The following is a 25,945-nucleotide window of genomic DNA, read 5'->3' as shown; positions in this document are numbered from 1 at the left end:
AACAACCCCAGATTAGTAATCGTTATGTATCAGAGTTGCTGATATAAAATTGGCCGGGCACACCAATCACGGATGGCAATTGGCGTTTTGACAACAGCACAGAGCAATGACAACTAAAACCAAAACAGGCAAAGAAGCACAACTATGCTATCCAGAAAGGCCTCAATCAAGCGTTGCTAAAACAGCCAACTAAGTAGTTGCTCACACTGTTTTTGTAATCGTTCAGAAATACCCAATATGAGCAGCAGAATGCCCGAGTTTCTATCACGGTGACATGCATGGATTGCAGGCCACCAATAAGGCGTTGGTATCCCTTCTGCCAAAGAAAGGATGAGATGTGGAAGTACGGGATTTTCAGCCAGTCAGTCTTGTTCCTGGGATTTTCAACAGCTGTCAAGTTTCCACCAAGCTGACGTTCAAATCAAAAGCAAATAATCTTCTTCTATCATGACAGCGCCTTCTTTGTTGAAATTTATGCGCAGTTGCTTTCTGAAGCTTTCCACAGTCCGTTTAAGGCCATCGAGTCTCTTTTTTTTTTGCGAATTAAGGTCATCGAGTCAACAACTGCCTAACTCCTTCGAGCTCAGAGAACCATCTAGCTAAGCTTTGGAGGAGTTCCTACGGGTTAACAGTGTCTTGAGACAGCACCACACACAACCATCTGGGGAGTTCAGGCAACCTGTATGCGCGCGCTGCTACAGAGATCAGCGCCACAAGTCAAAATCAACACAAATATTTTAGCAAACACAACCACTACCAGGTATTTAAAAGAACGGGAAGACATATGATCTTGTTGGCTGTTGATTCCAACGCTGGGGAACATGCAGTATCAAGTTTCCACAACGATGACCTCTAAATAAAAACAAATACTTTTCTTCAGAGACAACAATATGTCGCATTCGGGCGAGTCAACAAAGACTAGGAGAATCCCCCCACACCCACCCCCCACCCCCACCCCCCATTTCAGTGTTTGTTTCAGTGTCCCCCCCTTTCTCAAACTTTGGGTGAGCCAAAAATTGTCTTCTTAAGCTTTCAGTTGAACGTTCAATGTCTGAAACTGCCTAAATCCTTCAATCTTGGAGCATAGTTTAGCTAAGTGAAAAGCCTGGTGGAGTTCTTGTTCCTTCATTCTTAACAATGGATGCCCTCATTTCTGCAGCGTTTAGTGATATTGTGAGCAGAGCCATATCCGTGATGGTCAAGAAGTGCCGCGAGCAGACGACCGCTAATGAGGAGACAACCATCGAGGATAACCTGCAGAGGCTACACCAACTGCTTCTGAGGATATCAGCGGTCGTCGAGGAGGCTGAGGGGAGGTGCATCACAAACCAAGGGATGATCCGTCAGGTTAGCATGATGATAAAACAAATGTTCAGAGGGTACTACCTTCTCGACTCCTTCAAGTGCAGAAACAAGAAGACCGATAATGAGGAGGTGAGTCTCTCCTCGTTTGCCCAATCCAAATTTAATCCAGCTAAACGCTTTCGCCGCCTATCTAGCAACACTCAAATTGAGAGCATGGAAATTGGTAGAGACAACAGTAAGAAGTTAAAACAGGTTGTTCTTGTCTTAGAAAGCATGGTTGCTGACATGAAGGAGTTTGCTATATTTTTGATCAGCTACCCTCGCATGTACCGCCAACCTTACAGCTCGTATTTATTTTTAGACAACTGTATGTTTGGCCGACAAATGGAGAGGGAACAATCCATCAGCTTCTTGCTACAAGCTGAGCCTGTAGTTGGTGGAAATTTGGGTGTCCTACCAATAGTTGGTCCTCGACTTATTGGGAAAAGCACTTTTGTGGAACATGTTTGCAACGATGAGCGTGTGCGCAATCACTTCTCCTTGATCTTGTTCTACAGCGGCAACAACCTTACGGATGAAACAGCAGTTACTTTCAGAGATAATTGCTTGATCAAGCATCAAAATATTGACTCCGGTGAAGGAAGATCATTGGTTCTCATTGAGTTGATAGGGGATGTGGACGGCGGGGCGTGGAAGAGGTTGTTGCAGACTGCTGAAAGATGCATGGAACATGGGAGCAAAATCATAATCACTAGCCGATCAGAGAAGATGGTCCGTGTTGGAACAACCGAAGCCATCAAGCTAACACGTTTATCTAAAGAAGCTTACTGGTATTTCTTCAGGATGCTCCTTTTTCGTAGAGCGGATCCAGAGGAGCACCCGAAGTTAGCATCCATAGCCATGGAGCTAGCTATCGAGATGAGTGGGTCTTTCCAAGCCGCATATGTTGTTGCCGCCGTACTGAGAGAAAATCTCAGTGCTCAGTTCTGGTCAAGTGCTCTCAGACAGGTTAGTAAGTACATGCAGAATAATACCTTGGTGTTCGGTGAATATCCCGAGGATCATATGACCCGGTACATTTGGAGCATCCCTGAAAGACTGAGAGGTTCTGAGGATCGTGGGCTGTTTATGATACATCATAGTCGCCAAAAAGGGCCTGCCATTCACGGCGAAGATCCAAGGATAACAGTGGCGGATATTATATCTGGGACCTGGAGCGCTATACCAAGGGGCAAATTTGAGGTCTTGCGCTGGAGATCCCCCATACCGCCATACTACAGCTACGTGCATTCTTGTGAGCTTGTGCAGAACAAGAACACTAGGATAGAGCCATAGAGGTGGTTTTTGGTTTGAGTTGGTCTGGGTGTAAACTTGTAATGGACTGATGATCTTGTATATTGTAATTGTCATTCAGCCAGTCTATGGATCTTGGTCACCGATCATTTTTGTAATTGCTACTCTGTATCTTAATAAAGCCTCTAGGTCAAAGCTAGTTGAACTTTCTCCAGACTACTTTAAATTAAATGAACACCTATTTGATTAGTCAAATACAAAAAATACAATTCAGTTATCTTTCTTGGTTGGTGAAATGTGGAAGTAAAGGTGTGATGGAGTGAGCACCTTCTCATCCTTGGGTTCCTCATCCTCTGCGTACAGCACAGAGAATGACAACTAGAACCAAAAAAGGCAAAGGAGCGCAACTATGTTGTCCAGAAAGGCCTAAATCAAGCATGCTAAATCAGCCAATTAAGTGGTGGTTGACACTATTTTTAGTACCATCACGTTCAGAAATACCCAATATGAGCAGCAGAAATGCAGAATGCCTCGAGTTGCTATCACGGTGATTGGGATTGCAGGCCACCAATAAGGCGTTGGTATCCCTTCTGCGTAAGAAAGGAGATGTGGAAGTAGGTGATTTTCGGCCAGTCTTGTTCCTGGGATTTTCGACAGCTGTCAAAGTTTCCACCAAGCTGACGTTCAAATCAAAAGCAAACAATTTTCTTCTGTCATAACAGCGCCTTCTTTGTCGAAATTTATGCACGTTTTCTTTTTGAAGCTTTCCACAGACGTCATGAGTCTTCTTTTTTTGGGCGAATTAAGGTCATCGAGTCAACAACTGCCTAAGCCTAACTCCTTCGAGCACAGAGTACCATCTAGCTAGTCAGGGGCTTTGGAGGAGTTCTTACTGGTTAACAGTATCTTGTAGCAGACAACAACCATCTGGGGAGTTCAGGCAACCTGTATGTGCGCGCTACTACAGAGATCAGCACCAGAAGTCAAAATCAACACATATATCTGACCAAAGAAAAGGAAGGAAAATATGATCTGGTTGGCTGTTGATTCCGACGGTGGGAAACATGCAGTATCAAGTTTCCACAATGATGACCTCTAAGTTAGAAAAACACATGTTTTTCTTCAGGCACAACAATATGTCACATTCATTGGGTGAGTCAGCGAAGACTAGGAGAATCACTATTTTCTGGAACATATAGCACAATTGTCTTCTTAAGCTTTCCGCTGAACATTCAATGTCAGAAACTGCCTAAATCCTTCAAGCTCGGAGCACCATTTAGCTACTGAAAATCCTGGAGGGGTTCTCGTTCCTTCATGATTTACAATGGAGGCCCTCATTTCTGCAGTGCTTGGCGATATTGTGAGCAGAGCCATATCCGTGGTGGTCGAGAAGTGCCGCGAGCAGACGAACGCTAATGAGGAGACAACAATCGAGGATAACCTGCAGAGGCTACACCAACTGCTTCTGAGGATATCAGCGGTCGTCGAGGAGGCTGAGGGGCGGTGCATCAAAAACCAAGGGATGATCCGTCAGGTTAGCATGATGATAAAACAAATGTTCAGAGGGTACTACCTTCTCGACTCCTTCAAGTGCAGAAACAACAAGACCGATGATGAGGAGGTGAGTCTCTCCTCGTTTGCTCAATCCAAATTTAATCCGGCTAAGCGATTTCGCCGCCTATCTAGTAACACTCAAATTGAGAGCATGGAAATTGGTAGAGACAACAGTAAGAAGTTAAAACAGGCTGTTCTTGTCCTAGAAAGCATGGTTGCTGACATGAAGGAGTTTGCTATATTTCTGATGAGCTACACTCGCATGTACCGCCAACCTTACAGCTCATATTTATTCTTAGACAAGTGTATGTTTGGCCGCCAAATGGAGAGGGAACAAGCCATCAGCTTCTTGCTACAAGATGAGCCTCTAGTGGGTGGAAATTTAGGTGTCCTACCAATAGTTGGTCCTCGACTTATTGGGAAGAGCACTCTTGTGGAACATGTTTACGATGATGAGCGTGTCCGCAATCACTTCTCCTTGATCTTGCGCTACAGACCTTACGCATGAAACCGCAACAACTTTCAGAGATCATTGTGTGATCAAGCATCAAAATATTGCCTCCGGTAAAGAAAGGTCGTTGGTTGTCATTGAGCTCTTAGGGGACGTGGACGAAGGGGCCTGGAAGAGGTTGCTGCAGACTTCTGAAAGATGCATGGCACATGGGAGCAAAATCATAATCACTAGCCGTTCAGAGAACATGGTCAGTGTTGGAACAACACAAGCCATCATGCTAAGATGTTTGTCTAAAGAAGCTTACTGGTATTTCTTCAAGATGCTCGTGTTCGGTAGCACGGATCCGGAGGAGCACCCAAAGTTAACATACATTGCCATGGAGCTAGCCCTCGTGATGCGCGGATCTTTCCTACACGCATGTGTTGTTGCCGCCGTACTGAGAGCAGCAAATCTCAGTGCTGGGATCTGGTCCAGTGTTCTCAGAGAGGTTAGGAAGTACACACAGAATAATACCTTGGTGTTCGGTGAATATCCCGAGGATCATATGGCCCGGTACATTTGGAGCATTCCTGAAAGACTGAGAAGTTCCGAGGATCGTGGGCTGTTTCTGATACATCATAGTCACCAAAAAGGGTCTGCCACTCACGGCGAAGTTCCAAGGATAACCGTGGTGGATCTTATATCTGGGACCTGGAGCACTTTGCCGAGGGGCAAATTTGAGGTCTTGCGCTGGAGATCTCTCATACCGCCATACTATAACTACGTGTATTCTTGTGAGCTTGTGCAGAACAAGAACACTAGGACAGAGCCATAGAGGTGGTTTTTGGTTTGAGTTGGTCAAAATGATCATGTATACTGTTGCTGTCATTCAGCCAGTCTATGGATCTTAGTCAGGGATGGTTTTTGTAATCGGTACTCTTTATCTCAATGAAGCCTTGAGGTCAAAGCTAGTTGAACTTTCTCTAGACTACTTTTAATTAAATGAACACCTATTTGATTAGTCAAATACAAAAATTACAATTCAATTATCTTTCTTGGTTGGTGAAATGTGGAAGTAAAGGTGTGATGGAGTGAGCACCTTCTCATCCTTGGGTTCCTTATCTTCTGCGTTTTGAGTTTTGATGCGTCTGCATGACATAGAAAACCTACGAATTAACAGCAACTAGAGCCGAAAATCCAATCTGGTAAAACAATGGCTGCAACATGTAAGAAATGCAAAATGCTAATTTGGTAGACAAAATGTTGTGAAAAACTGACAATAAGCAAACATATCAGTTATGCGTGATTATTTATTTTAATAGCAGTCGGGCAAAATGTATGGTAAAAGATACTTCCCACGTCTCCTCCTGCTACCCCAGTCACCATGGAATATTTCTCCATCATCAAGTTACAAGAAATCGATGATAGTTCAGGGGAATCCAATTGACAGCCTCAATTCGTAAGAGGGAGCTTCACTTCAACCAATTCTTTCATCTAAAAACGACATAGGACTATCCCAGATTAGTATTTGTTATGTAGTAGGAACATCACAATTGATGTAAAATCAGGCACGTCAATAACGAAGGGCAGCTGTTGTCTTGCAACAAGACATGAGTGCCAACTAAAACAGGCAAATAAGTGCAACTATGCTGTCCAGAGATGCATTAATCAAGAACCTAGATAACTATGCATGCACGCCGTGTCTTGTGGAGTTATTCACAAATTACCAACATATCTGCTGCATCATCATATCCACAACGAAAACAAAGGCTATGACATGTATGAAATGGTGAGGGACTCAAAACAGCCTACAAAACTCTGACAAGTAACAAACAACTCTGGATTTACAAAGACCAGTTGACTGCAAGGGTGAATAATCCACACACAAACACAATTATTTGTTTTAATTGAAGTTGAAGAGAAACATATGGTAGCAACAAAATTCAAGGTTGACAGCGACAATGACACGATAGCATGAGATTTTTCACTTCCCACCGAGAGTTGGGAACTGGTTCTGGTCTTGAATTGCTGGAGCGGCCGGTGGGGCATGATAGCCTCCACCAAATCCCCCTCTGAAGCCTCCACGGTCCCCACGCCCCCTGCCGCCAAGTCCTCGGCCACCATAGTACCTTTCTCCTTCAGCAGGTTTCAGGAACTCGTTTATGCTCACAGACTACAAACGACAAAAAACAATCCTAGATTAGTTATCATTATGTATTAGAGAGGTGAGTGAAGTACTCCCTCCGTCCTAAAATAAGTGTCAACGTTTTCTAGATACAGATGTATGTACAACTAAAATCTGAGAAGCTTATTTTTGGACGGAGGTAAAATATAAAGTTGGGCACACCAAGCAGGAACGACAGTTGGTGTTTTAACAACAGCAGGGGAATACCAACTAAAACCAAAACAGATATGCAGTCCAGAAAGGGCTAAATCAAGCATCCTAATCAGCAAACTAATTGGCTGTTGACACTATTTTTAGTACCATTGCATTTAATAGAAATACCCAAAAGGGAAGCAGAATGCACAACTGGTAATTAATGCACCAGAATAACAACATTATTGTTCAACAACGGTAAGGGTAAACAATATTTCTAAGCATAGCAATAGATTTAATGTCTAACCTTCTTCAGCGGTTTCTTTCTTCTTTAAAGCATCCTTATCAGCACCCTGCAGAAAAGATAGATCAACCACACATCTCCAGTGGAGTTATGGGACATGGAGCACAAGGAACAATGGGCTAACATACCAGCTTGATGAAAACTTCATCATTTTCTTTCTTAGTGGAAAGCAGTTGCATAGCCTGCAGGTCCTTATCAATTTCAACCTTCCTCTCCTCAGACTTCAAAGCAAGAAGTGCTTTCCGCTTCTCCTCCATTACTTTCTCAAATTCATCAAGAGTCATCTCCTAAGGTCACCAAACATTTGATTTGAATGATTCCAACACATACAGATAGATAACAACAGATATAAAATACAATAAAACAAGCAAAATGTCCAAATACATTGTAAAATGGTTGCATATATAGTGTCTGCTAGCAGCTGACAAGATTTACAGCTTGAGTCATAAACACTCAGGCATCAGGAACAGAAATGGAATAAGTAACCATAATCAACCTAAATATGGGTTCAGGAGGGTGGTATTGCCTATCATGACCATTTTGACAAGCTTGCAACTACCACTAATCATCTGTAGTTCCCTATGAATCAAAAGCAAGCTATGGAAATCAGTGAGCCCACTCAAAATAGATATTTACATAATTAGAAAGGGGGCAGAGCAAAAGTTTCAGGTAAAGTGTTACTCTCATTTTTCTGCTAAGTCCTGACTACAAGTACATACCAAATGTCAACACTGAGGCTGCTGTGATTCCAAGCAAATGAATTAGAGAAGCATGCAGTTGTGGTTGCACTAGTAGAATAACGAGAAACACAGCAAAATCTCGCTGGTTCACAGGAGACAAAAAGACTTAAAAATTAACATCCCCACCTACAAAATATGTAATATGTATGAATAGCTAATCACCCAATAACAATGTAAGTACAAATGGATAGCATTCAAGATGAAAAGAAATAATGAAGCAAAACATTAAAAATGATGGAGCAAGCTAAGTAAATCAATGAACTGATAACTATTTTGCCATGAGGATGGAAGTTGCGAACAGAAATCCACACTTTTCATCAAGTTGACAAGAGAACAGTAGGTGCATGTTATATTGCCTCAGAAATATTGATGCAGAGGCTGGGGCAATGCTCCTTTATAGAAAAAAAATATTGCCTCAGAAATGTAACTCTAGACAAACTTGCTCACAAATCAGCATTCATTGTGCACTATAGCATGAAGTATACCTTATCTTCTTCTTCCTTTTCTTCTTCGACATTTGCAGTGGCATCTTTGCTGACCTTGTTCTCTTCTGCCTGTGGTGCATCCTCCTCTGCAACCTGCTTCTCAGGGACAGTGCCTTCTCCTCCAGCTTGAGGGCCTCAGTTTCCTGGTCCCCAAAACATAAACAGAAGGTTAGCTCTCGTTTCACCACGCTGCATATAAATAGCCTGCAGGGTAGCGCACTAGAGCAGACAACTTACTGGGAAAGAAGTTCATCAGAGGTAGTTCCCCAGTTCCCACGGCCAGCACCGTCACGCTTCAGCACATACCCATGGCCAGCACCGTCACGCTTCAGCACATACCCACGGCCTTCTCCTCCACGTTGTGGCGCTCATAGTTCCTTCGAGGCAGCCTCTCAGAATCATCACCAAACTCGCCTTCCCTATACCCACCTCGGCGGGCTCCCTGGTAGGGTGGACGAGGGGCCCTCTCTCCGCCTTCTTCACCTCCAGTTCTGGCACCATATCCTCCTCCCCTGTAGCCATTCGTATCTTCACTGCCAAATTCGCGGTTCTGACCATACCCTCCTCGGCCACCTCTGCCATAGCCACGTTCATCTTCCCTGAATCCTCCGCGTGAACCACCTCGAGACTCCTGGACGGAAATATTCATAGCATCAGGAGCTAAACCCTAAAAATAGTAGTAGTAGAAATGTCTAAAATTGGATCAAAATTTCGCCAATTTTACAACCATGTTTTTTGCTCCGTTTCAGATACTAGTCACTAGACTATCATATAGCAGATGCCGGAAGGCAAATCATTCCGGGAAAAAACCCAATCCCCCATACACCCTAAACCCCAGATCCGGCATACTCGTGACTCGCAAATAAACCTAAAACCTCGACTTACCAGCCTGCGCAGGTGGGGCCAGGTTGGTGGGCAGCTTGGCGGCCGGCTTTTAAACATAACACTCGAAAGCCTGACATTGAATTAACAAAGCCCTCAACCAGCCAGGATTACACAAAACCCTCCCACACCACACCACACCACACCACACCGGCCGAAGGATACAAGAGCGCACTCTGAGAAGCTTACAACACTACGCTAGAGCGCAAGCACTAAGACTTGCAGAAGCGAAGACCGCAGCTCATCGGCACCAAGGACACCAACCAGCGGGGCACGACGAAGCACTAACAGAAGAGGTCTTGAATGAAGAGAATCCAGGACTGAGTGCCAAAACCACATGTCGAAAAGGGCTCCTACCCTCTCGCCATGGCTCGGGGACGTTGAACCATCAGATATGAGAGAAACTCACCCGAGAGCTGGAGAGGTGTTGGGCTCGAGAACCGAAGGCGTCCTGGATCACGGCCACCATGACAAGAAGAGCACACCACACCGGACACACTGCCGCCGCCCTTGAACAGCCTAGAGCAACAGGAAAACCACCGGGCACAACAGAGAATCAAGGGCAGTGGCCAACAGGCCCAAAGCTCCCACCTTCGACTCCCCACCCGAACCCCGAATCTCCCCAGGTGAAGCCTTGATACGTCTCCGACGTATCGATAATTTCTTATGTTCCATGCCACATTATTGATGTTATCTACATGTTTTATGCACACTTTATGTCATATTCGTGCATTTTCTGGAACTAACCTATTAACAAGATGCCGAAGTGCGATTCTTTGTTCTGCTGTTTTTGGTTTCAGAAATCCTAGTAAGGAAATATTCTCGGAATTGGACGAAATCAAAGCCCAGGGGCCTATTTTCTCACGAAGCTTCCAGAAGTCCGAAGGAGAGACGAAGAGGGGCCACGGAGGGGCCACACCCTAGGGCGGCGCGCCCCCCCCCCCCCTTGGCCGCGCCGGCCTGTGGTGTGGGGCCCCCGTGCCGCCTCTTGACCTGCCCTTCCGCCTATAAAAAGTCTCCGTGACGAAACCCCCAGTACCGAGAGCCACGATACGGAAAACCTTCCAGAGACGCCGCCAACGCCGATCCCATCTCGGGGGATCCAGGAGATCGCCTCCGGCACCCTGCCGGAGAGGGGAATCATCTCCCGGAGGACTCTACGCCGCCATGGTCGCCTCCGGTGTGATGTGTGAGTAGTCTACCCCTGGACTATGGGTCCATAGCAGTAGCTAGATGGTTGTCTTCTCCCCATTGTGCTATCATTGTCGGATCTTGTGAGCTGCCTAACATGATCAAGATCATCTATCTGTAATTCTATATGTTGCGTTTGTTGGGATCCGATGAATAGAGAATACTTGTTATGTTGATTATCAAAGTTATATCTATGTGTTGTTTATGATCTTGCATGCTCTCCGTTATTAGTAGATGCTCTGGCCAAGTTGATGCTAGTAACTCCAAGAGGGAGTATTTATGCTCGATAGTGGGTTCATGTCTCCGTGAATCTGGAGGGGTGACAAGAACCTCTAAGGTTATGGATGTGCTGTTGCCACTAGGGATAAAATATTAGTGCTATGTTCAAGGATGTAGTCACTAGTTACATTACGCGCAATACTTAATGCAATTGTCTGTTGTTAGCAACTTAATATCGGAGGGTTCGGATGATAACCTGAAGGTGGACTTTTTAGGCATAGATGCGGTTGGATGACGGTCTATGTACTTTGTCGTAATGCCCAATTAAATCTCACTATACTCATCATGATATGTATGTGCATGGTCATGCTCTCTTTATTTGTCAATTGCCCAAGCTGTAATTTGTTCACCCAACATGCTGTTCGTCTTATGGGAGAGACACCTCTAGTGAACTGTGGACCCGGTCCAATTCTCTTTCTTGAAATACAATATACTGCAATACTTGTTCTCTTTGTTTTCTGCAAACAATCATCTTCCACACAATACGGTTAACTCTTTGTTACAGCAAGCCGGTGAGATTGACAACCTCACTGTTTCGTTGGGGCAAAGTACTTTGATTGTGTTGTGCAGGTTCCACGTTGGCGCCGGAATCACTGGTGTTGCGCCGCACTACATCTCGCCGCCATCAACCTTCAACGTGCTTCTTGACTCCCTCTGGTCCGATTAAACCTTGGTTTCGATGGCGTGTATTTCACACTTTCGTTGGGCAACCCCAAGCGGAAGGTATGATGCTCACAGCAGCACGTTTACCCTCAGAAAGAAACCAAGGTTTATCGAACTAGGAGGAGCCAAGAAGCACGTTGAAGGTTGATGGCGGCGAGATGTAGTGCGGCGCAACACCAGGGATTCCGGCGCCAACGTGGAACCTGCACAACACAACCAAAGTACTTTGCCCCAACGAAACAGTGAGGTTGTCAATCTCACCGGCTTGCTGTAACAAAGAGTTAACCGTATTGTGTGGAAGATGATTGTTTGCAAAAACAAGAGAACAAAGATTGCAGTAGATTGTATTTCAGTAAAGAGAATTGGACCGGGGTCCACAGCTCACTAGAGGTGTCTCTCCCATAAGACGAACAGCATGTTGGGTGAACAAATTACAGTTGGGCAATTGACAAATAAAGAGAGCATGACAATGCACATACATATCATGATGAGTATAGTGAGATTTAATTGGGCATTACGACAAAGTACATAGACCGCCATCCAACCGCATCTATGCCTAAAAAGTCCACCTTCAAAGTTATCATCCGAACCCCTCGATATTAAGTTGCAAGCAACAGACAATTGCATTAAGTATGGTGCGTAATGTAATCAACAACTACATCCTTAGACATAGCATCAATGTTTTATCCCTAGTGGCAACAGACAACACAACCTTAGAACTTTCATCCTTTGTCCTGTGTCAATGCGGGCATGAACCCACTATCGAGCATAAGTACTCCCTCTTGGAGTTACAAGCATCTACTTGGCCAGAGCATCTACTAGTAACGGAGAGCATGCAAGATCATAAACAACACATAAGCATAACTTTGATAATCAACATAACAAGTATTCTCTATTCATCGGATCCCAACAAACGCAACATATAGGATTACAGATAGATGATCTTGATCATGTTAGGCAGCTCACAAGATCCGACAATGATAGCACAATGGGGAGAAGACAACCATCTAGCTACTGCTATGGACCCATAGTCCAGGGGTAGACTACTCACACATCACACCGGAGGCGACCATGGCGGCGTAGAGTCCTCCGGGAGATGATTCCCCTCTCCGGCAGGGTGCCGGAGGCGATCTCCTGGATCCCCCGAGATGGGATCGGCGGCGGCGGCGTCTCTGGAAGGTTTTCCGTATCGTGGTTCTCGATGCTGGGGTTTTCGTCACGGAGGCTATTTGTAGGCGGAAGGGCAGAGTCGGGGCCGTACGAGGGGGCCACACCATAGGGCGGCGCGGGCCCCCCTGGGCCGCGCCGCCACGTGGTGTCGCCACCTCGTGGCCCCACTTCGTGTGTTCTTCGGTCTTCTGGAAGCTTCGTGGCAAAATAGGACCCTGGGCGTTGATTTCGTCCAATTCCGAGAATATTTCGTTACTAGGATTTCTGAAACCAAAAACAGCAGAAAACAGCAACTGGCACTTCGGCATCTTGTTAATAGGTTAGTTCCGAAAATGCACGAATATGACATAAAGTGTGCATAAAACATGTAGATAACATCAATAATGTGGCATGGAACATAAGAAATTATCGATACGTCGGAGACGTATCAGCATCCCCAAGCTTAGTTCTGCTCGTCCCGAGCAGGTAAAACGATAACACGGATAATTTACGGAGTGACATGCCATCATAATCTTGATCATACTATTTGTAAAGCATATGTGGTGAATGCAGCGATCAAAACAATGTGTATGACATGAGTAAACAAGTGAATCATATAGCAAAGACTTTTCATGAATAGCACTTCAAGACAAGCATCAATAAGTCTTGCATAAGAGTTAACTCATAAAGCAATAATTCAAAGTAAAGGCATTGAAGCAACACAAAAGAAGATTAAGTTTCAGCGGTTGCTTTCAACTTGTAACATGTATATCTCATGGATATTGTCAACATAGAGTAATATAATAAGTGCAATAAGCAAGTATGTAGGAATCAATGCACAGTTCACACAAGTGTTTGCTTCTTGAGGTGGAGAGAAATAGGTGAACTGACTCAACATTGAAAGTAAAAGAATGGTCCTCATAGAGGAAAAGCATCGATTGCTATATTTGTGCTAGAGCTTTGATTTTGAAAACATGAAACAATTTTGTCAACGATAGTAATAAAGCATATGCATCATGTAAATTATATCTTATAAGTTGCAAGCCTCATGCATAGTGTACTAATAGTGCCCGCACCTTGTCCTAATTAGCTTGGACTACCTGGATTATCACCGCAATACATATGCTTTAACCAAGTATCACAAAGGGGTACCTCTATGCCGCTTTGTACAAAGGTCTAAGGAGAAAGCTCGCATTTGGATTTCTCGCTTTTGATTATTCTCAACTTAGACATCCATACCGGGACAACATAGACAACAGATAATGGACTCCTCTTTTAATGCTTTAAGCATTCAACAACAATTAATTCTTTTCTCATTAGAGATTTGAGGATGTTTGTCCAAAACTGAAACTTCCACCATGGAACATGGCTTCGGTTAGCGGCCCAATGTTCTTCTCTCACAATATGCATGCTCAAACCATTCAACTCGTAGTAGATCGCCCTTACTTCAGACAAGACGAACATGCATAGCAACTCACATGAAATTCAACAATGAGTTGATGGCGTTCCCCGATAAACATGGTTATCGCACAACAAGCAACTTAATAAGAGATAAAGTGCATAATTACATATTCAATACCACAATAGTTTTTAAGCTATTTGTCCCATGAGCTATATATTGCATAGGTGAATGATGGAATTTTAAAGGTAGCACTCAAGCAATTTACTTTGGAATGGCGGAAAATACCATGTAGTATAGGTAGGTATGGTGGACACAAATGGCATAGTGGTTGGCTCAAGTATTTTGGATGCATGAGAAGTATTCCCTCTCGATACAAGGTTTAGGCTAGCAAGGCTTATTTGAAACAAACACAAGGATGAACCGGTGCAGCAAAACTCACATAAAAGACATATTGCAAACATTATAAGACTCTACCCCGTCTTCCTTGTTGTTCAAACTCAATACTAGAAATTATCTAGACCTTAGAGAAACCAAATATGCAAACCAAATTTTAGCATGCTCTATGTATTTCTTCATTAATGGGTGCAAAGCATATGATGCAAGAGCTTAATCATGAGCACAACAATTGCCAAGTATCACATTACCCAAAACATTTATAGCAATTACTACATGTATCATTTTCCAATTCCAACCATATAACAATTTAACGAAGGAGAAACTTCGTCATGAATACTATGAGTAGAAACCAAGGACATACTTGTCCATATGCTACAGCGGAGCGTGTCTCTCTCCCATAAAGTGAATGCTAGGATCCATTTTATTCAAACAAAACAAAAAACAAAAACAAACCGACGCTCCAAGAAAAAGCACATAAGATGTGATGGAATAAAAATATAGTTTCAGGGGAGGAACCTGATAATGTTGTCGATGAAGAAGGGGATGCCTTGGGCATCCCCAAGCTTAGACGCTTGAGTCTTCTTGATATATGCAGGGGTGAACCACCGGGTGCATCCCCAAGCTTAGAGCTTTCACTCTCCTTGATCATGTTGCATCATACTCCTCTCTTGATCCTTGAAAACTTCCTCCACACCAAACTCGAAACAACTCATTAGAGGGTTAGTGCACATTATAAATTGACATATTCAGAGGTGACACAATCATTCTTAACACTTCTGGACATTGCATAATGCTACTGGACATTAGTGGATCAAAGAAATTCATCCAACATAGCGAAAGAGGCAATGCGAAATAAAAGGCAGAATCTGTCAAAACAGAACAGTTCGTATTGACGAATTTTAAAATGGCACCAGACTTGCTCAAATGAAAATGCTCAAATTGAATGAAAGTTGCATACATATCTGAGGATCATGCACGTAAATTGGCTTAATTTTCTGAGCTACCTACAGGGAGGTGGACCCAGATTCGTGACAGCAAAGAAATCTGGAACTGTGCAGTAATCCAAATCTAGTACTTACTTTTCCATCAACGGCTTAACTTGGCACAACAAAACACAAAACTAAGATAAGGAGAGGTTGCTACAGTAGTAAACAACTTCCAAGACACAAAATAAAAACAAAGTACTGTAGGTAAAAACATGGGTTGTCTCCCATAAGCGCTTTTCTTTAACGCCTTTCAGCTAGGCGCAGAAAGTGTGTATCAAGTATTATCAAGAGATGAAGTGTCAACATCATAATTTGTTCTCATAATAGAGTCAAAAGGTACCTTCATTCTCTTTCTTGGGAAGTGTTCCATACCTTTCTTGAGAGGAAATTGATATTTTATATTACCTTCCTTCATATCAATGGTAGCACCAACAGTTCGAAGAAAAGGTCTTCCCAATATAATGGGACAAGATGCATTGCATTCAATATCCAAGACAACAAAATCAACGGGAACAAGGTTATTGTTAACGGTAATGCGAACATTATCAACTTTACCCAAAGGTTTCTTTGTAGAATGATCAGCAAGATTAACATCCAAATAACAATTTTTCAGCGGTGGCAAGTCAAGCATATTATAAATTTTCTTAGGCATAACAGAAATACTTGCACCAAGATCACATAAAGCATTACAATCAAAATCTTTAACTTTCATCTTAATGATGGTCTCCCAACCATCCTCTAGCTTTTTAGGAATAGAGGCTTCACGCTCTAGTTTCTCTTCTCTAGCTTTTATGAGGGCATTTGTAATATGATGCGTGAAAGCCAAATTTATAGCACTAGCATTAGGACTTTTAGCAAGTTTTTGCAAGAACTTTATAACTTCAGAGATGTGGCAATCATCAAAATTCAAACCATTATAATCTAAAGCAATGGGATCATCATCCCCAATGTTGGAAAAATTTCAGCAGCTTTATCACAGGCAGTTTAATGATTTAGCAGTTTCAGTGCAGTTTTTCGCGCTTTGCATTAGAAGTGGAAACATTGCTAACACCAATTCTTTTATTAGTATGAGTAGAAGGTGCAGCAACATGTGTAGCATTAGCATTACTAGTGGTGGTAATAGTCCAAACTTTAGCTATATTCTTCTCTTTAGCTAGTTTTTCATTTTCTTCTCTATCCCACCTAGCACGCAGCTCAGCCATTAATCTTATATTCTCATTAATTCTAACTTGAATGGCATTTGCTGTAGTAACAATTTTATTATGATGATTCTCATTAGGCAAAACTTTTGATTTCAAAAGATCAACATCAGCAACAAGACTATCGACTTTAGAAGCAAGTATATCAATTTTCCCAAGCTTTTCTTCAACAGATTTGTTAAAAGCAGTTTGTGTACTAATAAATTCTTTAAGCATGGCTTCAAGTCCAGGGGGTGAACTCCTATTATTGTTGTAAGAATTTCCATAAGAATTACCATAGCCGTTGCCATTATTATAAGGATATGGCCTATAGTTGTTACTAGAATTGTTCCGGTAAGCATTGTTGTTGAAATTATTATTTTTAATGAAGTTTACATCAACATGTTCTTCTTGTGCAACCAATGAAGCTAATGGAACATTATTAGGATCAATATTAGTCCTATCATTCACAAGCATAGACATAATAGCATCAATCTTATCACTCAAGGAAGAGGTTTCTTCGACAGAATTTACCTTCTTACCTTGTGGAGCTCTCTCCGTGTGCCATTCAGAGTAGTTGATCATCATATTATCAAGAAGCTTTGTTGCTTCACCAAGAGTGATGGACATAAAGGTACCTCCAGCAGCTGAATCCAATAAATTCCGTGAAGAAAAATTTAGTCCTGCATAGAAGGTTTGGATGATCATCCAAGTAGTCAGTCCATGGGTTGGGCAATTTTTAACCAGAGATTTCATTCTTTCCCAAGCTTGAGCAACATGTTCAGTATCTAATTGTTTAAAATTCATTATGCTACTCCTCAAAGATATAATTTTAGCAGGGGGATAATATCTACCAATAAAAGCATCCTTGCATTTAGTCCATGAATCAATACTATTCTTAGGCAGAGATAGCAACCAATCTTTAGCTCTTCCTCTTAATGAGAAAGGGAACAATTTTAGTTTAATAATATCACCATCTACATCTTTATATTTTTGCATTTCACATAGTTCAACAAAATTATTAAGATGGGCAGCAGCATCATCAGAACTAATTCCAGAAAATTGATCTTTCATGACAAGATTCAGTAAAGCAGGTTTAATTTCAAAGAATTCTGCTGTAGTAGCAGGTGGAGCAATAGGTGTGCATAAGAAATCATTATTATTTGTGGTTGTGAAGTCACACAACTTAGTATTTTCAGCGTTGGCCATTTTAGCAACAGTAAATAAAGCAAACTAGATAAAGTAAATGCAAGTAAACTAATTTTTTTGTGTTTTCGATATAGCAAACAAGATAGCAAATAAAGTAAAACTAGCAACTAATTTTTTTGTATTTTGATTTAGTGCAGCAAACAAAGTAGTAAATAAAACTAAGCAAGACAAAAACAAAGTAAAGAGATTGAGAAGTGGAGACTCCCCTTGCAGCGTGTCTTGATCTCCCCGGCAACGGCGCCAGAAAAAAGAGCTTGATGGCGTGTATTTCACACGTTCGTTGGGCAACCCCAAGAGGAAGGTATGATGCGCACAGCAGCAAGTTTTCCCTCAGAAAGAAACCAAGGTTTATCGAACCAGGAGGAGCCAAGAAGCACGTTGAAGGTTGATGGCGGCGAGATGTAGTGCGGCGCAACACCAGGGATTCCGGCGCCAACGTGGAACCTGCACAACACAACCAAAGTACTTTGCCCCAACGAAACAGTGAGGTTGTCAATCTCACCGGCTTGCTGTAACAAAGAGTTAACCGTATTGTGTGGAAGATGATTGTTTGCAGAAAACAGTAGAACAATATTGCAGTAGATTGTATTTCAGTAAAGAGAATTGGACCGGGGTCCACAGTTCACTAGAGGTGTCTCTCCCATAAGACGAACAGCATGTTGGGTGAACAAATTACAGTTGGGCAATTGACAAATAAAGAGAGCATGACAATGCACATACATATCATGATGAGTATAGTGAGATTTAATTGGGCATTACGACAAAGTACATAGACCGCCATCCAACCGCATCTATGCCTAAAAAGTCCACCTTCGAGTTATCATCCGAACCCCTCCGGTATTAAGTTGCAAGCAACAGACAATTGCATTAAGTATGGTGCGTAATGTAATCAACAACTACATCCTTAGACATAGCATCAATGTTTTATCCCTAGTGGCAACAGCACAACACAACCTTAGAACTTTCACATGTCCCGGTGTCAATGCAGGCATGAACCCACTATCGAGCATAAGTACTCCCTCTTGGAGTTACAAGCATCTACTTGGCCAGAGCATCTACTAGTAACGGAGAGCATGCAAGATCATAAACAACACATAAGCATAACTTTGATAATCAACATAACAAGTATTCTCTATTCATCGGATCCCAACAAACGCAACATATAGGATTACAGATAGATGATCTTGATCATGTTAGGCAGCTCACAAGATCCGACAATGATAGCACAATGGGGAGAAGACAACCATCTAGCTACTGCTATGGACCCATAGTCCAGGGGTAGACTACTCACACATCACACCGGAGGCGACCATGGCGGCGTAGAGTCCTCCGGGAGATGATTCCCCTCTCCGGCAGGGTGCCGGAGGCGATCTCCTGGATCCCCCGAGATGGGATCGGCGGCGGCGGCGTCTCCGGGAAGGTTTTCCGTATCGTGGTTCTCGATGTTGGGGTTTTCGTCACGGAGGCTATTTGTAGGCGGAAGGGCGAGTCGGGGGCCACACGTGGGGGCCACACCATCGGGGGGCGCGGGCCCCCCGGGGGCCGCGCCGCCACGTGGTGTCGCCACCTCGTGGCCCCACTTCGTGTGTTCTTCGGTCTTCTGGAAGCTCCGTGGAAAAATAGGCCCCTGGGCTTTGATTTCGTCCAATTCCGAGAATATTTCCTTACTAGGATTTCTGAAACCAAAAACAGCAGAAAACAGCAACTGGCACTTCGGCATCTTGTTAATAGGTTAGTTCCAGAAAATGCACGAATATGACATAAAGTGTGCATAAAACATGTAGATAACATCAATAATGTGGCATGGAACATAAGAAATTATCGATACGTCGGAGACGTATCAGTTTCTTACTGAGGGAAACTTGCCGCTGTGCGCATCACACCTTCCTCTTGGGGTTCCCAACGGACGTGCCAACCACACGCATCAAGCAAATTTCTGGCGCCGTTGCCGGGGAGATCAAGACACGCTGCAAGGGGAGTCTCCACTTCTCAATCTCTTTACTTTGTTTTTGTCTTGCTTAGTTTTATTTACTACTTTGTTTGCTGCACTAAATCAAAATACAAAAAAATTAGTTGCTAGTTTTACTTTATTTGCTATCTTGTTTGCTATATCAAAAACACAAAAAAATTAGTTTACTTGCATTTACTTTATTCATCATGTTTCCTTTTAATTTTACCACAAAAAACATACCGGTAGGACGTGGGTCTATAGTTGGGAGAAATAATATAGAAGAATTTTTCAATCATGTTAGTACTATTGAAAATTTTGAAGATAGACACTTGGTAGACCTTGCGCCTACTTATGAAATTGCTGCTGCGCATTTAGTTCGCCTGTTGGAAACTAAATTTGTTAATCTTAATCCTATAATCCAACACATGTTTTTCACACTTGGTGATATGGAAGAGGGGGAAAAGAAAGATTTTGTATTAGAAACCCTTCTTAGAGAATTTGGTGGTCTAGCAAGAGAAGCTAGAAAGGTGTTTGCTAAATTTAATATGCTTGGTTCTCCTACTAATTTTGTTAGTCTCCTTGAAAGGATGGATATGGATAGAATAAGATACACTAATAATATTGATGATGGAGGGGAGATCAAAGCACCAATACCATGTAAGCTCTTAGCTATGAATGATGCATTAGAAAATAACTATGCTTGGCTAGTTCCTGAAAATTTGTTTGATGAGAGTAGCACGCCTAAGACTAATGAAAAGGGAGATGCTGAAACTTATGTATCCAATATACTATGCCTAGTTGAGAAAACTCCACACCCCGCTGAGAATGCATCACCCTTCGATAATACTTGATACACACTTTCTGCGCCTAGCTGAAAGGCGTTAAAGAAAAGCGCTTATGGGAGACAACCCATGTTTTTACCTACAGTACTTTGTTTTTATTTTGTGTCTTGGAAGTTGTTTACTACTGTATCAACCTCTCCTTATCTTAGTTTTGTGTTTTGTTGTGCCAAGTAAAGCCGTTGATAGAAAAGTAAGTACTAGATTTGGATTACTGCACAGTTCCAGATTTCTTTGCTGTCACGAATCTGAGTCCACCTCCCTGTAGGTAGCTCAGAAAATTAAGCCAATTTACGTGCATGATCCTCAGATATGTACGCAACTTTCATTCAATTTGAGCATTTTCATTTGAGCAAGTCTGGTGCCATTTTAAAATTCGTCAATACGAACTGTTCTGTTTTGACAGATTCTGCCTTTTATTTCGCATTGCCTCTTTCGCTATGTTGGATGAATTTCTTTGATCCATTAATGTCCAGTAGCATTATGCAATGTCCAGAAGTGTTAAGAATGATTGTGTCACCTCTGAATATGTCAATTTATATTGTGCACTAACCCTCTAATGAGTTGTTTCGAGTTTGGTGTGGAGGAAGTTTTCAAGGATCAAGAGAGGAGTATGATGCAACATGATCAAGGAGAGTGAAAGCTCTAAGCTTGGGGATGCACCCGGTGGTTCACCCCTGCATATATCAAGAAGACTCAAGCGTCTAAGCTTGGGGATGCCCAAGGCATCCCCTTCTTCATCGACAACATTATCAGGTTCCTCCCCTGAAACTATATTTTTATTCCATCACATCTTATGTGCTTTTTCTTGGAGCGTCGGTTTGTTTTTGTTTTTTGTTTTGTTTGAATAAAATGGATCCTAGCATTCACTTTATGGGAGAGAGACACGCTCCGCTGTAGCATATGGACAAGTATGTCCTTGGTTTCTACTCATAGTATTCATGGCGAAGTTTCTCCTTCGTTAAATTGTTATATGGTTGGAATTGGAAAATGATACATGTAGTAATTGCTATTAATGTCTTGGGTAATGTGATACTTGGCAATTGTTGTGCTCATGATTAAGCTCTTGCATCATATGCTTTGCACCCATTAATGAAGAAATACATAGAGCATGCTAAAATTTGGTTTGCATATTTGGTTTCTCTAAGGTCTAGATAATTTCTAGTTTTGAGTTTGAACAACAAGGAAGACGGTGTAGAGTCTTATAATGTTTTCAATATGTCTTTTATGTGAGTTTTGCTGCACCGGTTCATCCTTGTGTTTGTTTCAAATAAGCCTTGCTAGCCTAAACCTTGTATCGAGAGGGAATACTTCTCATGCATCCAAAATACTTGAGCCAACCACTATGCCATTTGTGTCCACCATACCTACCTATACTACATGGTATTTTTCCGCCATTCCAAAGTAAATTGCTTGAGTGCTACCTTTAAAATTCCATCATTCACCTTTGCAATATATAGCTCATGGGACAAATAGCTTAAAAACTATTGTGGTATTGAATATGTAATTATGCACTTTATCTCTTATTAAGTTGCTTGTTGTGCGATAACCATGTTCACTGGGGACGCCATCAACTATTCATTGTTGAATTTCATGTGAGTTGCTATGCATGTTCGTCTTGTCCGAAGTAAGAGAGATCTACCACCATATGGTTAAGCATGCATATGTTAGAGAAGAACATTGGGCCACTAACTAAAGCCATGCTCCATGGTGGAAGTTTCAGTTTTGGACAACAATCCTCGAATCTCAAATGAGAAAATTATTAATTGTTGGTATATGCTTATGCATAAAAGAGGAGTCCATTATCTGTTGTCTATGTTGTCCCGGTATGGATGTCTAAGTTGAAGAATAATCAATAGCGAGAAATCCAATGCGAGCTTTCTCCTTAGACCTTTGTACAGGCGGCATAGAGGTACCCCTTTGTGACACTTGGTAAAAACAATGCATTGTGATGACCCGGTAGTCCAAACTAATTAGGACAAGGTGCGGGCACTATTAGTACACTATGCATGAGGCTTGCAACTTATAAGATATAATTTACATGATGCATATGCTTTATTACTACCGTTGACAAAATTGTTTCATGTTTTCAAAATCAAAGCTCTAGCACAAATATAGCAATCGATGCTTTTCCTCTATGGAGGACTATTCTTTTACTTTCAATGTTGAGTCAGTTCACCTATCTCTCTCCACCTCAAGAAGCAAACACTTGTGTGAACTGTGCATTGATTCCTACATACTTGCTTATTGCACTTATTATATTACTCTATGTTGACAATATCCATGAGATATACATGTTACAAGTTGAAAGCAACCGCTGAAACTTAATCTTCTTTTGTGTTGCTTCAATATCTCTACTTTGAATTATTGCTTTATGAGTTAACTCTTATGCAAGACTTATTGATGCTTGTCTTGAAGTGCTATTCATGAAAAGTCTTTGCTATATGATTCACTTGTTTACTCATGTCATATACATTGTTTTGATCGCTGCATTCACTACATATGCTTTACAAATAGTATGATCAAGATTATGATGGCATGTCACTCCAGAAATTATCTGTGTTATCGTTTTACCTGCTCGGGACGAGCAGAACTAAGCTTGGAGATGCTGATACGTCTCCGACGTATCGATAATTTCTTATGTTCCATGCCACATTATTGATATTATCTACATGTTTTATGCACACTTTATGTCATATTCGTGCATTTTCTGGAACTAACCTATTAACAAGATGCCGAAGTGCCAGTTGCTGTTTTCTGCTGTTTTTGGTTTCAGAAATCCTAGTAAGGAAATATTCTCGGAATTGGACGAAATCAAAGCCCAGGGGCCTATTTTCTCACGAAGGTCCGAAGGAGAGACGAAGAGGGGCCACGGAGGGGCCACACCATAGGGCGGCGCGGCCCCCCCCCTTGGCCGCGCCGGCCTGTGGTGTGGGGCCCCCGTGCCGCCTCTTGACCTGCCCTTCCGCCTATAAAAAGTCTCCGTGACGAAACCCCCAGTACCGAGAGCCACGATACGGAAAACCTTCCAGAGACGCTGCCAACGCCGATCCCATCTCGGGGGATCCAGGAGATCGCCTCCGGCACCCTGCCGGAGAGGGGAATCATCTCCCGGAGGACTCTACGCCGCCATGGTCGCCTCCGGTGTGATGTGTGAGTAGTCTACCCCTGGACTATGGGTCCATAGCAGTAGCTAGATGGTTGTCTTCTCCCCATTGTGCTATCATTGTCGGATCTTGTGAGCTGCCTAACATGATCAAGATCATCTATCTGTAATTCTATATGTTGCGTTTGTTGGGATCCGATGAATAGAGAATACTTGTTATGTTGATTATCAAAGTTATATCTATGTGTTGTTTATGATCTTGCATGCTCTCCGTTATTAGTAGATGCTCTGGCCAAGTTGATGCTAGTAACTCCAAGAGGGAGTATTTATGCTCGATAATGGGTTCATGTCTCCGTGAATCTGGAGGGGTGACAAGAACCTCTAAGGTTATGGATGTGCTGTTGCCACTAGGGATAAAACATTAGTGCTATGTTCAAGGATGTAGTCACTAGTTACATTACGCGCAATACTTAATGCAATTGTCTGTTGTTAGCAACTTAATACTGGAGGGGGTTCGGATGATAACCTGAAGGTGGACTTTTTAGGCATAGATGCAGTTGGATGACGGTCTATGTACTTTGTCGTAATGCCCAATTAAATCTCACTATACTCATCATGATATGTATGTGCATGGTCATGCTCTCTTTATTTGTCAATTGCCCAACTGTAATTTGTTCACCCAACATGCTGTTCGTCTTATGGGAGAGACACCTCTAGTGAACTGTGGACCCCGGTCCAATTCTCTTTACTGAAATACAATATACTGCAATACTTGTTCTACTGTTTTCTGCAAACAATCATCTTCCACACAATACGGTTAACTCTTTGTTATAGCAAGCCGGTGAGATTGACAACCTCACTGTTTCGTTGGTGCAAAGTACTTTGGTTGTGTTGTGCAGGTTCCACGTTGGCGCCGGAATCACTGGTGTTGCGCCGCACTACATCTCGCCGCCATCAACCTTCAACGTGCTTCTTGACTCCTACTGGTCCGATTAAACCTTGGTTTCTTACTGAGGGAAACTTGCCGCTGTGCGCATCACACCTTCCTCTTGGGGTTCCCAACGGACGTGCCAACCACACGCATCACGCCTCTAAGGAGGTCACGGCGCAACGCGTCGATACCGCCCAATCGAAGAGATTTTGGACTTTCGTCTTGGAGATGGGTCGGGGGTGGAAAGAGGGGGTCACAGCGGTGCCTCCAAGGAGGAACCCGGCACCCGAGGGCGTCGACGTCGCTGGGCCGGACATCCCACCAGCACCCCCTGCGCCGAACATCCCACCAGCACCCCTTGCCCCAGAGATCCGGCGGCGGCACCACCTTCAGCCGGAGTGGGCGGGGGAGAGAGAGGAGAGCAGCTACCTCAGATCTTGACGCGAAGAAGCTCCACGCCGCCGTCGACGCCCGCCACCGCCTCACCTCCCGCGAGGTCGAGGACGACCACCAGAACCGCCCGCCACGACGCCCGCCGCAGGGCGCCGCCCAGATCCTGGTCCCCCACCACGAGACGGGGCGACAGGAGCCTCGCCGCCAAGTTTGGCGGCCGGCGCCGACTTCTTGGCCTCGGCACCCCCTGCCGCCGCGTCCTCGGCTTCTGCCATGGTACCTTTCTCCTTGAGCAGGTTTCAGAAACTCGTTAATGTTCACAGACTAAAACGACAGAAAACAACCCCAGATTATATTAGTATAATGGTTATGTATTATAGTTGTTTACATAAAATTGGGCACACCAAACACGAATGGCAATTGTTGTTTTAACAACAGTGCAGTGTAGAGGAATGACAACTAAAACCAAAACAGCAAAAGAAGCTGTCCAGAAAGGCCTAAATCAAGCATGCTAAAACAACCAAATAAGTGGTAGTTCACACTATATTTAGTATGATCGCATTCAAAAATACCCAAATATTAGCTGCAGAATGCCCGAGTTGCTATCACGGTGACATGCATAGATTGCAGGCCGCCAATAAAGCATTGGTATACCATGTTGGGTTTTTTTTTTCGAAATGGGGAGTGTAACCCCGGCTTCTGCATCATGATGATGCACACGGCCTTTTATTATAAGTATAAGGTTACAAAGTTAAAATATCTCAGACATCGCTAAGAATTGATACAAGAATCAACCAGCGAAAGAAAACAGAAGAAACCGGACTACACATCATTGTATCCGCCTATCGTGCCGCCAGCCAGCCAGGCACAAGATATCCTGAGCGACCATCTGGAGCCGTGTGCATCCAGTAGCCATTCCATCCCGCTGTCCCTCCGGTGACAGAAGAGCCCACAACTGG

At 43.1% G+C, this 25,945-nt stretch overlaps 1 protein-coding gene and 1 pseudogene across 1 annotated transcript; both read left to right on the top strand.

The window, feature by feature from the left end:
• Positions 1-962: 962 nt before the first annotated feature.
• LOC127325914 (disease resistance protein RGA2-like) lies at positions 963-2,808 on the top strand. The gene has a single exon (XM_051352748.1). It carries the CDS (start codon positions 1,138-1,140, stop codon positions 2,638-2,640), a length of 1,503 nt encoding a protein of 500 aa, XP_051208708.1. The 5' UTR covers positions 963-1,137; the 3' UTR covers positions 2,641-2,808.
• A 650-nt stretch (positions 2,809-3,458) lies between these two features.
• On the top strand, positions 3,459-5,552 carry LOC127325924 (disease resistance protein RGA2-like; annotated as a pseudogene).
• The last annotated feature ends 20,393 nt before the right edge of the window (positions 5,553-25,945 follow it).

This window comes from Lolium perenne, chromosome 1 (assembly GCF_019359855.2).
Source record: "Lolium perenne isolate Kyuss_39 chromosome 1, Kyuss_2.0, whole genome shotgun sequence".
Classification (NCBI taxonomy): domain Eukaryota; kingdom Viridiplantae; phylum Streptophyta; class Magnoliopsida; order Poales; family Poaceae; genus Lolium; species Lolium perenne.
This window is presented reverse-complemented; position numbering and strand designations above follow the sequence as displayed.